The sequence below is a fragment of the Nerophis ophidion genome, linkage group LG29 (assembly GCF_033978795.1).
Source record: "Nerophis ophidion isolate RoL-2023_Sa linkage group LG29, RoL_Noph_v1.0, whole genome shotgun sequence".
Classification (NCBI taxonomy): domain Eukaryota; kingdom Metazoa; phylum Chordata; class Actinopteri; order Syngnathiformes; family Syngnathidae; genus Nerophis; species Nerophis ophidion.
Window position 1 is genome coordinate 22086625 of NC_084639.1, and position 15122 is coordinate 22101746.

Here is a 15122-nt window from a genome sequence, read left to right on the forward strand (position 1 = left end):
AGGAGGCGACTTGTCCAGGGTGTACCCTGCCTTCCGCCCGATTGTAGCTGAGATAGGCGCCAGCGCCCCCCGCGACCCCGAAAGGGAATAAGCGGTAGGAAATGGATGGATGCATGGATACTTAGTTGTGATTTCCCTCCCTGCATGAAAGTTTAAAATGAGCATATATTAATGCAGTATGAACAATGATGTTTTAATGTTGACACAGACTCATCTGCGATGAAGTGGAGACTTGTCCAGGGTGTACACCGCCTTCCGCCCGATTGTAGCTAAAATAGGCACCAGCGCCCCCCGCAACCCCAAAGGGAATAAGCGGTAGAAAATGGATGGAAGGATGGACATAGACGACTCATACTGCTGTGATTATATGCATCAAGTGTTAATTCAAGGCTAAGGCAAAATATCCAGATATATATTGTGTACCTTGACTTGGCCCTTGAAATATAGAGATATCAACAAAAGGCCATATCGCCCATTCCTACATTATAGTATAGTGTCCGGCAGCGGTGTTGATGGATTTAACTAAAACATTTGACAAAATTAATCACAATACTAGAACAGTATGGCATCATAGGGTTGATCTTAAACCGGATTAAAAGTTATTTAACAGAGAGGAAACAACACCTGAAGCTAGGCAAACACACGTCTACAACGCTAAATATATCCTGTGGTGTACCTCAGGGATCCATACATTGGACCAAAATTGTTCAATCTCTATATAAATGACATTTGTAAAGTTAAAAAAGATGTAAAGTTAGTATTATTCGCAGGTGATACAACAGCGTTTTGTTCAGGAGAGAACACACAGAAGCTAAAACTAATAATATAAGAATTTAACAAATTAAAAATATGGTTTGACAAAAACAGACTATCTTTAAATTGCAGTAAAACTAAAATAATGCTATTTGGTAACAGTAGAAGAGAAAGTCAAACACAAATACAAATAGATGGAATAGAAATTGAAAGAGTAAACTAAACCACATTTCTAGGTGTAATAATTGATGATAAATTGAATTGGAAATGTTATGTATAAAATATACAACATAAAGTAGCAAGAAACACGACAATAATGAATAAAGCAAAACATGTCCTATACTAAAAATCACTTCATATTCTCATATTCATATTCGACTGCTCACGAGTGTTACCATATGAGTTTTTGTGTAGAAATATGGGAAATAACTACAAAAGTACACTTCATTCATTAACGGTGCTACAAAAAAGGTCAGTAAGAATAATACATAATGTTGGATGTAGAGAACATACACTATTTATTAAATCAAACACTGAAATTCCACGACATAGTGAATTTGAAAACAGCTAAAATTATACACAAAGCAAACTATAACCCGCTAACCAAGAACGTACAACAATTTTTTTCAACAAAAGAGGAGAAATATAATCTTTAAGAAACATTTCATTTAAAACATTTGTACGCACGTACAACACTTAAGACCTTTAGTATATCTGTGGAATTAAATGATGGAAAGGATTAAGCAAAGAAATCAAACAATGTACTAATATAATCCACTTCAAGTAACTCTTCCAATTTTTTATAAAGTACAAAGAAAAACCGAGATAAACATTCTGAATGTATTTATTTATTTCACCCATCCATTTATTTTCTAAATAATCTTACTCATCCCACCATATGAAATATAATTTACTTTAATAATTATCTACAAACACCGTTTCCATATGAGTTGGGAAATTGTGTAAGATGTAAATATAAACAGAATACAATGATTTGCAAATTTTCAACCCATATTCAGTTGAATATGCTACAAAGACAACATATTTGATGTTCAACTCATGAACATTTTTTTTTGCAAATAATCAAAGAAGTTGGGAAAGGTGGCAATAAATACTGATAAAGTTGAGGAATGCTCATTAAACACTTATTTGGAATATCCCACAAGTGTGCAGGCTAATTGGGAACAGGTGGGTGCCATGATTGGGTATAAAAACAACTTCCCAAAAAATGCTCAATCTTTCACAAGAAAAGATGGGGCGAGGTACACCCCTTTGTCCACAACTGCTTGGGCAAATAGTCAAACAGTTTAAGAACAACTTTTCTCAAAGTGCAATTGCAAGAAATTTATGGATTTTAACATCTTCAGTCCGTAATATCATCAAAAGGTTCAGAGAATCTGGAGAAATCACTCCACGTAAGCGGCATGACCGGAAACCAACATTGAATGACCGTGACCTTCGATTCCTCAGACGGCACTGTATAAAAAACCGACATCAATCTCTAAAGGACATCACCACATGGGCTAAGGAACACTTCAGAAAACCACTGTCGCTAAATACAGTTTGTCGCTACATCTGTAAGTGCAAGTTAAAGCTCTACTATGTAAAGCGAAAGCCATTTATCAACAACACCCAGAACCGCCGCCAGCTTCGCTGGGCCTAAGCTCTTCTAAGATGGACTGATGCAAAGTGGAAAAGTATTCTGTGGTCTGACGAGTACACATTTAAAACATTTTTAGGGGAAACTGTGGACGTTATGTCCTCCGGATCAAAGAGGAAATGAACCATCCGGATTGTTCTAGGCGCAAAGATGAAAAGCCAGCATGTGTGATTGTATGGGGGTGTATTAGTGGCCAAGTTATGGTTACTGTAACTTACACATCTGTGAAGGCACCATTAATGCTGAACGGTACATACAGATTTTGGAGCAACATATGTTGCCGTCCAAGCAACATTATCATGCTTATTTCAGCAAAAAAATGCCAAGCTACGTGTTACAACAGTGTGGCTTTGTAGTAAAAGAGTGCGGGTACTAGACTGGCCTGCCTGCAGTCCAGACCTGTCTCCCATCAAAAATGTGTGCCGCTTTATGAAGCGTAAAATACGACAGTGGAGACCCCGGACTGTTGAACGACTGAAGCTCTACATAAAACAAGAATGGGAAAGAATTCCACTTTCAAATCTTCAACAATTAGTTTCCTAAATTCCAAACGTTGAATGTTGTTAAACGAAAATGTGATGTTACACAGTGGTGAGCATGCCCTTTCCCAACTACTTTGGCACGTGTTGCAGCCATGAAATTCTGAGTTAATTATTTGCTAAACAAAATAAAGCTCTGCGATGAGGTGGCGACTTGTCCAGGGTGTACGCCGCCTGCTGCCCGATTGTAGCTGAGATAGGCGCCAACGCCCCCCGCGATCCCAAAAGGGAATAAGCGGTAGGAAATTGGATGGATGGATGGAAAATAAAGCTTATGAGTTAGAACAGCAAATATGTTTGTAGTCCATTTAACTGAATATGGGTTGAAAATGATTTGCAAATCATTGTATTCCGTTTATATTCACATCTAACGCAATTTCCCAACTCATATGGAAACGGAGTTTGCATTTTAATAGCATTATATTGTCCTGATTTTAAGTTTACGAAACTATTTTCCTTATTTTAAAAGTATAATGTTATATAATAGTGTTTTAAATGAACGTTTCTAGAATATTGTTTCCTATTTTAACAGCATTATATAGCCTTTGTAGTTATTTTTTACTTGAAATACAGCAGTTTGATTTATCAAATAAATCAATAAATAAATAAATACATTTTTGATGATTACATTTATCGAAAACATCCACCCTGAAGGGAACGTCTGCCCTGTTCTCCTGGACTACAGACTGCACCGGAACCAAACAGCAGGACAGTTGTAACAACTACATTATTACCGTTCACTCTTTATAACTCCGTGTGCAGATCTGAATGTTTTTGATTTAAATGTTAACCTAAGTTTGAAGCAAAGGTGGTAATTCTAATTGCCACGTTTGGCAAGGCGTGTTTTAAAGCAACACTTGAGCACCACCTTTACCATTGGTTTTGAAGCCCAAATACTTCCATATTGTACATCACCACCCTCTTTATAAACCAGTAGAATTGTACTTTTTTGCCATTCTTCCTCTTCAAGAGGTTATTGCTTGTATGCACTTTCTGTGTGCGTTTTGACACACTCCTACATCATGCACCTCGGCTCTGTATTCATCGCCGCAGACTAAAGACCAGTACCGGTACTTTTCAAAGGCAGTATATTACCTATTTCAATCAATTAGTGTCACGGTACTTTATTAATACCGGTGTACCGTACAACGTGTGTGTGTGTGTGTGTCTTTATTAGTAGATCATTATCGGGTTTTCTTTCGGTCCTTGTTGACTTGTCTGCTCCTCCAGTTTTCGCAATATGGACAATAAGTGACCGTTGATTGAAAAATTATTTGTTACAGCTTCAACATGTCGCTTCAGTCCCCATTGTTTCCAACTACCACTCAAAAAAAGCTAATGGCTCGTCATCAAGAGGTTTGGTTACCCACTCAGGGAAATACTGCCCTCTTGCGTTTTGGAGGAGGATTGGAAGTCATGCGTCACCCCCTGTGAAAGAGCTAAAAGAGGGTTTCTGCGGGTCATTAAAAATAAATATTTTTGTAAAATTAAGCAAAAATGAAGGCCTTCAATGGCATTAAAAAACAGTTAATCAAATGTCCAAAGGCACTAAAATAATTACAATTGTAGGCGTGGGGTGATAAGTCAGTTAATCAAAACGATAAATGATATTAATTTTGCCACCATCAAAGAATTGGTTCATCTGTCTTTGTTCTTTTTTTAATCTTTATAAATAGCAAAATACATCTTCACTTTCCTGTGTTTGGGTATAACAAAGTCCCCATTGACTCCTCCACTGTTTCTCAGTGTTATATCTAATAGTGTATCTTAATAATTATTTTTTTATTTACATTTTCAGAGTGTGCCAAGCACATAAAAAAAACATGCTGTGAGCTAAAAATGGCGCGTGGCCCCCACTTGTTACCCCTAGCAAGTATTCTTAGCAAAACACGTTCATTGTGGTGCTCTATGGCTACTTATAATTTTTTTCTAGCCTCCAAAATCATCATGCGCATATTTTATTTATTTGAACCGCTATTACGAAGTCCGTTTATATTTATTTGTGTGTATGTTTTATATTAGTTTTCATACTAAGGCAAATTAATTTCTTTTTTTTTTTTAAGTGTTGTCGTCAAATGTTGTCTGATCATTAATAAAAAATAAATGTTTTTATTTTGTGGTTGACACGAGTGTTAATAGTCCATAAAGGGACAGGAATAGACGGTGTACCTTTTTGGAGCAACAGTTTGTATTGTCTGGGCAGGCATGTTTTTCCAGTGGGTGAACTGTGCGGCCATATGGGTGGTGTCCATGATGGGAGACCTGATGCTGCACTCTCCAAAGTTCCACCCGTTTGCCATGCTTGGAGGTGTCATCTGGGCTACAGGTACTGCATTAACTCCTATGCTGAATTTTGTCATTTTCGCTGGCTACTTACTGGGGCCCCGTAATTTCCCGTTTAACAGAAGCGCCGATACAATCATTGAATTGGCCAAAAAAAACGCAATAGAGTGTTAAATGCAGACTATCACCAAAATGTACATAAATGACTGACATGCTGTCATTGTGAGGATACAAAACGTTTGTCTGGGGAAATCAATTGATGCTGGAATTTGGAGGGTTTGCCCAAAGTCCCACTAAAACATTTTGATAGATTTGAGTGCCGTGTGTAATGTTCTATATTTTCAATAGAACATCCAAAATGTTGGTGTTGTTTAATTGAGTCATATTGCAGTCTACATGTATCTCTTATGTGTGACTGCCATCATCTTGAAGTCTACACGTATCTCTTATGTGTGACTGCCATCTACTGGTCACACTTATTTCACCATGTACCAAATAAAATTGCTTGGAGGTCGGTAAGCAAAACCAGAATTATTCCGTATTTTGGGCACACCAGGTTATACTGTAAGACGCACTGTCGAGTGTGCATGATGTCACACAAGATATTTTAATAACAGTCAAATAAAAATGAGCTGCATAATAGAAAATCAAATAGTGTATGTCCTTCACTACGTGGTAGGTTCCTGCGGACGTTATCTGCTTCTGTTGTTGACTTTCTTTTTCATACGGTGTTGATGTGGAAATAGTTGCTTGGGCGTTTTGTTGGTGTGGCACCGGCCGGAGATGTTGACATGCAGTTTCAAGCACTCCTCATTCTCTACCGGGTGACTTTTCAAATGATGCTACATTAGCAGTGCTGCTACTTTTTGTAGCAACGCTTTTGCCGCATAAATATTGAACTTTTTTCCGCTTGAAGCCAAAGATTTGCACCTTCTCTCTCGTATTGCCACCCGCACCTCACCGTTAGCATCACAGCTAACGTTACCATGTCGCTACCTGTCTGATCCGCGGGAGCATGTGACGTTGCACACGTGACGTATGTAGGAATGTGCGCTTGGTTTACGTCTCTGTGAGAAGGAGAGACAAACATGCAGTGTAATGCCCGCAGCTAAAAGCAACTGCGTGAGAACGTATACACGAATATCACGATATAGTCATTTTCTATTTCCAACCTGCGATGTATCGAGTATATCGATATATCGCCCAGCCCTATGTTAACGTAATTTATAGTTAACGGGCTTTTGCAATAACTTTGACAGCCTTAGTTGTCGGCTGTGACTTATAATACGATATCTTACGTACCATAAGGCGCAATCCTTGTTTTCCCCTCAAAACTCGACAGTGCGGCTTATAACCCGGTGCGCCTAATGTAAGGAATAAGTTTGGTCGAGCTTACCCTCCTCAAAGCAATTGTATTTGGTCCATAGTGTAATAAGTGTGTCCAGTAGATGGCAGTCAAATATAAGAGATAGGTGTAGGCTGCACCATGATGGCAATATGACTCAAGTAAACAACACCAACCTTTTTATATGTTCGATTGAAAATATAGAACATTACAAATGCTGCTCAAGAATCTATCAAAATGTTTTAGTACGACTTTGGTGGATTGTACCGTGCTTCAACATGGGAGTATTTTTAATGTTGTGTGTATAAGGTGAGATATATCTGGCATTTTGTTTCGCAATATTATGCAAAATATCAACTTTTCTTACTTTCTGGTGCCTGCCAATCTGTACTCGGGATCTGCATAAGTCCTGAAAAATTGCGCGAGTCCGCCTTCGTAGTCCGTACCAACACCGTAGTCAATAAGCTTCTTCTTTTTGTCTATCTTCTTGTTATGGGACATTCATCCTCAGCTGTTGCCATTCCTAATATAAAGTAGAGTAAAGTTCTTACTTATATCTGTCAGTAAACTCGCCATAAAGGCACTAAAACAGGGGTGCCCACACTTTTTCTGCAGGCAAGCTACTTTTCAATTGACCAACTCGAGGGGATCTACCTCATTTATATATATCATTTATATTTATTTATTTATGAAAGAGACATTTTTGTAAACAAGTTAAATGTGTTTAATGATAATACAAGCATGTGTAAATCATATAGATGTCTTTCTTTCACGAAGACAAGAATATAAGTTAGTGTATTACCTGATTCTGATGACTTGCATTGATTGGAATCAGACAGTAATGATGATAACGCCCACATTTTCAAATGGAGGAGAAAAAAAGTTGTCCTTTCTGTACAATACCACATGAAAGTGGTTGGTTTTTGGCATCTAATTCATCCAGCTTCCATACACTTTACAAGAAAAACATTGGCGGCAAATTCCGTAGCTTGCTTGACTGACATTCACGGCACCCGAGGGTCTTGTGAGATGACGCTTGCTGCTGCCAGTTCATTATTATGAAAAAATGACAGAGAGGAAGGCGAGAAACACTTTTTATTTCAACAGACTTTCGCGCCGTCCCTTCCGTCAAAACTCTAAAGGCCGACTGCACATTTCCTATCTTCACAATAAAAGCCCTGCTTCATGCTGCTTGCGCTAACAAAATAAGAGTCTCGGAAAGCTGGCGTGCACAAGTGATGTGCACGCCAGCTTTCTGAGGGATCGCTTTTGCACGCCAGTTTTCCGAGACTCTGTATTTAGTTAGCGCAGGCAGCATGAAGCAGGGCTTTTATTTTGAAGATAGGAAATGTGCAGTCGGCCTTTATAGTTTTGACGGAAGGTACGGCGCGAGAGTCTGTTGAAATAAAAAGTGTTTCTCGCCTTCCTCTCGGTCATATTTTAATAATAATGATCTTGCAGCAGCCAGCGTCATCTCACAAGACCCTCCGGTACCGTGAATGTCATTTAAGTGACGTCTTGGTGAAGATTGATGATCACTGATTTTTAGGTCTATTTTTTTTAAAAGCCTGGCTCGAGATCGACTGACACACCCCCCGCGGTCGACTGGTAGCTCGCGATCGACGTAATGGGCACCCCTGCACTAAAACATACTGGTGTAGTGAGTTTACATTATTCACCCAAGGAACTTTAGCTATTAGAGAGCTCCGGTCAAACATTTTTTCACGGGACAGATTTCCGGTGTTTCCGGATGAGAAGATGCTGCTCCGTTATTGATTGAAGTAAAGTCTGAATGTCATTAAAACAATTGGCTCCATCTTTTTACACTTCTTCCACACCTGTCCTTGCTCGTTACAACAAAGATGACTGTGAGAAGACACTGTCGAAGGTGAGGCACGCCAATAAGACCGCCCACGAAACGGTGCATCCTGAAGAGACTGTCAGAAAGCTACTCGAAGATGATCCGTAAAACGTCATCCATGCAACATTTTGACCAAAGAACCACCATTACATGTTATGTAGACCACAAAGAAGTCTTTTGTATTTAGAAAAAAAATAAATATGACCCCTTTAATTTGCGTTATAATCCGGTGCGCCTTATGTTTGAAAAAAGATAAATAAACCATTCATCAGCAGTGCGCATTATAATCCGGTGCGCCCTATGGTTTGCAAAATATGGTACTGATCAAGATGTTCTAATCATGTCCACATTACAGTGCACAGTTTTTCTTTCATTGTATCCCTGGACAAGATAAAACGTCATAAAAAAAAAGTTTGATTAAAATGCAAGCAGTGTTCTCACTTATACTCGTTAGTCAAGTTTAATGGAGTACTAGGGTTGAACATTGTATGTCCTGTAATTTGCAGGGAGTATAACGGTCGTTCCCATCGTTAAGGCCATTGGCCTCGGCCTGGGGGTTTTGATTTGGGGGTCGTCCAGTTTGCTGATTGGCTGGGCAACGTCAAGGTAAGTTTGTCCATTTTATAATCAACTGTGCCCTCCGCAAGAGTCTATAATGATCATCTGCGTGTCTGATTGGAGTCTCGGGTTAATGGAAGCTTCTCGCTGTCTCTCAGGTTCGGCTGGTTTGGGATTGCTGCTGAGGATGTTTCCAGGCCCATCTTGAATTACTGTGGTGCCGCATTATGTCTGCTCAGGTGAATGTTTAATTTCCCAAAGGGCTGACTAGATTCTTTAAATAAGCCAATTTCCGGCCTAAAGACTATGTTCTGGACAACACCGGCCCCGGCTAATTTAGGCTGCTATAGTATGTCCATACACAGTGTGGAGCTGCTCCCCTGAGTTAATAATAATCACTGCCATTGTGGCAAATAAACTATATTTCTTTAGAAGTAGCATTATCACTGGAGGACAAAGTTAAACATGTTACATACCAAGTAAGAGCAAGCAGAAGCAGACAAAACCCAAAACCAGTGAAGTTCGCACATTGTGTAAATGGTAAATAACAACAAAATATAATGATTTGCAAATCATTTTCAACTTATATTCAATTGAATAGACTGCAAATACAAGATGTTTCATGTTTGAACAGAGATATTTCAATTGTGTGTTGCAAATAATCATTAACTTATAATTTAATGGCAGCAACACATTGCAAAAAAGTTGTCACGGGGGCATTTTTACCACTGTTACATGGCCTTCCTTTTAACAACACTCTGTAAACGTTTGGGAACTGAGGAAACACATTTTTGAAGTGGAATTATTCTTGCTTGATGTACAGCTTAAGTTGTTCAACAGTCTCCTTACTGCTCTTTTAGGCTTCATATTGCACCACATATTTTCAATGGGAGACAGGTCTGGACTACAGGCAGGCCAGTCTAGTAGCCGCACTCTTTTATTGTGAAGCCAGGTTGTTGTAACACGTGGCTTGGCATCGTCTTGTTGAAATAAGCAGGGGCATCCATGACAACGTTGCTTGGGTGGCAACGTGTTGCTCCAAAACCTGTATGTACCTTTCAGCATTAATGGTGCCTTCACAGATGTGTAAGTTACCCATGCCTTGGGCACTAATACACCCCCATACCATCACAGATGCTGGCTTTTGAACTTTGCACCAAGAACAATCCGGATGGTTATTTTCCTGTTTGTTTCGGAGGACACAACGTCCATTTTCCAAAAAACAATTTGAAATCTGGACTCGTCAGACCACAGAACACTACCATTTTGCATCAGTCCATCTTAGATGAGCTCGGGCCCAGCAATGTTTGTGGGTATTGTTGATAAATGCCTTTGGCTTTGCATAGTACAGTTTTAACTTGCCCTTACAGATGTAGCGACCAACTGTAGTTGACAGTGGTTTTATGAAGTGTTCCTGAGCCCATGTGGTAATATCCTTTACACACTGATGTTGCATTTTGATGAGTGATCGAAAGTCACAGGCATTTAATGTTACATGCAGTGATTTCTCCAGATTCTTCTTTTGATGATATTATGGACTGTAGATGGTTAAATCCCTAAATTCTTTGTAATAGCTGGTTGAGAAATGTTGTTCTTAAACTGTTGGACAATTTGTTGTTGCGGTATAGCTCTGTTGGTAGAGCGGCAGTGCCAGTTTAACAGTCACTGTTCTGTGTTGTCTTTTGTAGTGAAGCACACACAGGAGTTGAGTCATGGAGGATGTATTCACTTTTTATTTTTTTAATGGAAACAAAGAACAGGACGTCACACACAGTCCACAGTACACAGAATCTCTCTCCACAGCTCTGAGCGTCAGTGCTCTCTAGCTCATAAAATCAATTATTTCTGTATGCTATGCATACACGTGGAAATAATAATAATAATAATAAATAAGATATACATTTTTTTAGAGTGTGAAGCGACCGGAATGAGAATCAGCACCTCCAAGTCCGAGTCCATGGTTCTCGCCCGTAAAAGGGTGGAGTGCCATCTCCGGGTCGGGGAGGAGACCCTGCCCCAAGTGGAGGAGTTCAAGTACCTAGGAGTCTTGTTCACTAGTGAGGGAAGAGTGGATCGTGAGATCGACAGGTAGATCGGTGCGGCGTCTTCAGTAATGCGGACGCTTTATCAATCTATTGTGGTGAAGAAGGAGCTGAACCGGAAGGCAAAGCTCTTAATTTACCGGTCGGTCTACGTTCCCATCCTCACCTACGGTCATGAGCTTTGGGTTATGACCGAAAGGACAAGATCACGGGTACAAGCGGCCAAAATGAGTTTCCTTCGTCGAGTGGCGGAGCTCTCCCTTAGAGATCGGGTGAGAAGCTCTGTCATCCGGGAGGAACTCAAAGTAAAGCCGCTGCTCCTCCACATCCAGAGGAGCCAGATGAGGTGGTTCGGGCATCTAGTCAGGATGCCACCCGAAAGACTCCTTATGGAGGTGTTTAGGGCACGTCCAACCGGTAGGAGGCCACGGGGAAAACCCAGGACACGTTGGGACGAATATGTCTCCCAACTGGCCTGGGAACGCCTGGGGATCCCCCGGGAAGAGCTGGACGAAGTGGCTGGCGAGAGGCTTTTATACCCAATCATGGTACCCAATTGGCCTGTTCACCTGTGGGACATTGCAAATAAGAGTTTGATGAGCATTCTTCAACTTTCTCACTCTTTTTTGCCACTTGTGCCAGCTTTTTTGAAACGTGTTGCAGGCATCAAATTCCAAATGAGCTAATATTTGCAAAAATTATGCAGTAATTTCCAGTTCAAATGTTAATCTTGTCTTTGCGATCTATTCAATGGAATATAGGTTGAAAATGTATTCTGTTTTGTTTTTTTACCATTTACACAATGTGCCAAATTCACTGGTTTTGTAAAAAAAAAAAAAAGGTTAGGTAAAAATACCATAGTGTGTACCATATAGTGGCAGGAATGTTTAGGATAAACACACTGTAATTGAACACAAACATAATTCAAATGTTCTGATGATATTTTGTCAAACTTTTCTAAGGGTAAAAAATAGTGCAATAGCTTAAAGGGAAAGTGTCTTTAAAGCTGGGTTTTTAAACTCCTTTTAGCTCAGGGGCCGCGTGTAGGAAAAACGATTCCCAAGTGGGCGGGGCTGATCAAATCATGTTATGATAACTTAAAAATAAAAACGACTCTGGATCGTTTTCTTTGGCCAAAAATAGAACGAGCACATTGTGAAAATGTACGTCACACAAAAATTCCTCTTGAAAAAAACACTTCAAGTGAGTTAAAAGATCTCTGGAAAAAAATAAGATGAGTTGATTTTACCGTAGCTTTGCCCCAGTGTTCACAAGGCTCCAGGTCGCACTCACGTGGAAGATTCCTACGATAGGGACGCAAATACATTTTTTTTTATTTCTTTATTGCAGGGGTAGGGAACCTGTGGCTCTTTTGATGACTGCATCTGGCTCTCAGATAAATCTTAGCTGACATTACTTAACAGGATGAGTAATAAATTATTCCGCTGGTAATCGCAGTGTTAAAAATAACGTTCAAAATATAAAACATTCTCATGCATTTTAATCCATCCATCCAGTTTTTTACCGCACCTGCTCATAAAGTATTCTATTTATTATTGGTTCTGCTTCAAAATAACAATGTTATTAAAAAGAATGAGAGACTTATTTTACTCTAAAAAATGTTGGTCTTACTTAAAAATGCACACATTTAGTTGTATTCAGTTTTAAGAAAAAATATTATATGCCTCTCATGGAAATACAATTTAAAATATTTTGCTTTCTTGGCTCTCTCGGCCAAAAAGGTTCCCGACCCCTGCTTTATTGCATACACGCAGGAAGTGTGTGTGTGTGCGTGTCAGAGCACTGCCTCGAATTTGAGAGAAGGCTGTAACGAGTGTCGTCGGGAAGCCGCTTCCAAAATTCTAGTCCTCACCACCGTGGAGGAAAATCAATGTCAACTTATTTCAACTTCATTGTTACAGGAGGTGTAGAGGAAAATGAATAGCTAAACATGCTACACACACCAGCCCTGCGATGAGGCGGCGACTTGTCCAGGGTGTACCTCGCCTTCCGCCCGATTGGAGCTAAGATAGGCACCAGTGACCCTAAATGGAATAAGCGATAGAAACTAGATGGATGGATTGATGGGCTACACACACCATGTAGGATGACACTAGAACAGAGCTGGGCAAATATTTTGACTCGGGGGGGGGGGGGGGGGGGGAGAGATTTAGAGAAAAAATTTGTCTGTGGCCAATGTGTGTGTGTATAAATATTATATTGTAGTAGTTGCTTTAAGGACAGAATTCACTACACCTGTTTACTTGACTTTGTCGTTATTCACTGCCTGTGTTCTATTGTGCACATAACAATGTTGTTCTTGTTCAGCATTCATATATGCAGTTAAGAGTAATTCTGTGACGCCCTTTTTAAAGGCCTACTGATAGTTTATATATCAATGATGAAATATTAACATTGCAACACATGCCAATACGCCCGGTTTAGTTGACTAAATTACAATTTTTGTAAAATTATTAATTTTTAAAGCAACATGGTGACATTCGTTAATATAAGAGTTTTCTCATAAAATTGACTTTTATCGATAAAAATTACGACTCTTTACATAAAATTGCCAAAATGTTAAGCTTTTCTAATGAAATTGGGAAGCATTTCTCAAATTTTCTCAGTTTATGTAATATTGCAATATGTTTTTGTAAAATGATTGCATTTTTATGTAAATGTATTACTTTTTAATGCAAAATGCTGAAATTTGTCATATAAAATTCTGACTTTTACCACAATATTCTCATTTTTTGTGTTTTAAAATAGGGACATTTTTGAGTAAAATTCTGATTAATATTATAATATTGCCAAAATGTTGAAGTTTTCTCATAAAATTGTGACTTTTATCGATAAAAATTACGACTCTTTACATAAAATTGCCAAAATGTTAAGCTTTTCCTATAAAATTGGGAACCATTTCTCTAATTTTCTCTGTTTATGTAATATTGCAATATGTTTTTGTAAAATTATTGCACTTTTATGTATTACTTTTTAATGCAAAATGGTGACATTTGTCATATACAATTCTGACTTTTACCACAATATTCTCATTTTTTGTGTTTTAAAATAGGGACGTTTTTGAGTAAAATTCTGATTAACATTATAATATTGCCAAAATGTTGAAGTTTTCTCATAAAATTGTGACTTTTATCGATAAAAATTACGACTCTTTACATAAAATTGCCAAAATGTTAAGCTTTTCCTATAAAATTGGGAGCTATTTCTCTAATTTTCTCCGTTTATGTAATATTGCAATATGTTTTTGTAAAATTATTGCATTTTTATGTAAATGTATTACTTTTTAATGCAAAATGGTGACATTTGTCATATAAAATTCTGACTTTTACCACAATATTCTAATTTTTTGTGTTTTAAAATAGGGACATTTTTGAGTAAAATTCTGATTAATATTATAATATTGCCAAAATGTTGAAGTTTTCTCATAAAATTGTGACTTTTATCGATAACAATTACGACTCTTTACATAAAATTGCCAAAATGTTAAGCTTATCCTATAAAATTGGGAACCATTTCTCTAATTTTCTCTGTTTATGTAATATTGCACTATGTTTTTGTAAAATTATTGCACTTTTATGTAAACTTATTTCTTCTTAATGCAAAATGCTGACATTTGTCATATAAAATTCTGACTTTTACCACAATATTTTCATTTTTTGTGTTTTAAAAAAGGGACATTTTTGAGTAAAATTCTGATTAATATTATAATGCCAAAATGTTGAAGTTTTCTCATAAAATTGTGACTTTTATCGATAAAAATTACGACTCTTTACATAAAATTGCCAAAGTGTTAAGCTTTTCCTATAAAATTGGGAGCCATTTCTCTAATTTTCTCCATTTATGTAATATTGCAATATGTTTTTGTAAAATTATTGCATTTTTATGTAAATGTATTTTTAATGCAAAATGGTGACGTTTGTCATATAAAATTCTGACTTTTACCACAATATTCTCATTTTTTGTGTTTTAAAATAGGGACATTTTTGAGTAAAATTCTGATTAATATTATAATATTGCCAAAATGTTGAAGTTTTCTCAAAAAATTTACTTTTATCGATGA

The 15122-nt window shown here is 38.0% G+C and overlaps 1 protein-coding gene across 1 annotated transcript in view; it reads left to right on the forward strand.

Moving 5' to 3' along the window:
• The window catches only part of LOC133545922 (transmembrane protein 144-like), a 76527-nt gene that overhangs the window by 4282 nt on the left and 57123 nt on the right, over nucleotides 1-15122 (forward strand). Inside the window, exons 3-5 of the mRNA XM_061891654.1 lie at nucleotides 5156-5278; nucleotides 8948-9047; nucleotides 9158-9238. Coding sequence (XP_061747638.1) covers nucleotides 5156-5278; nucleotides 8948-9047; nucleotides 9158-9238 — 304 coding nt within the window. The remainder of the gene's footprint in view (nucleotides 1-5155; nucleotides 5279-8947; nucleotides 9048-9157; nucleotides 9239-15122) is intronic.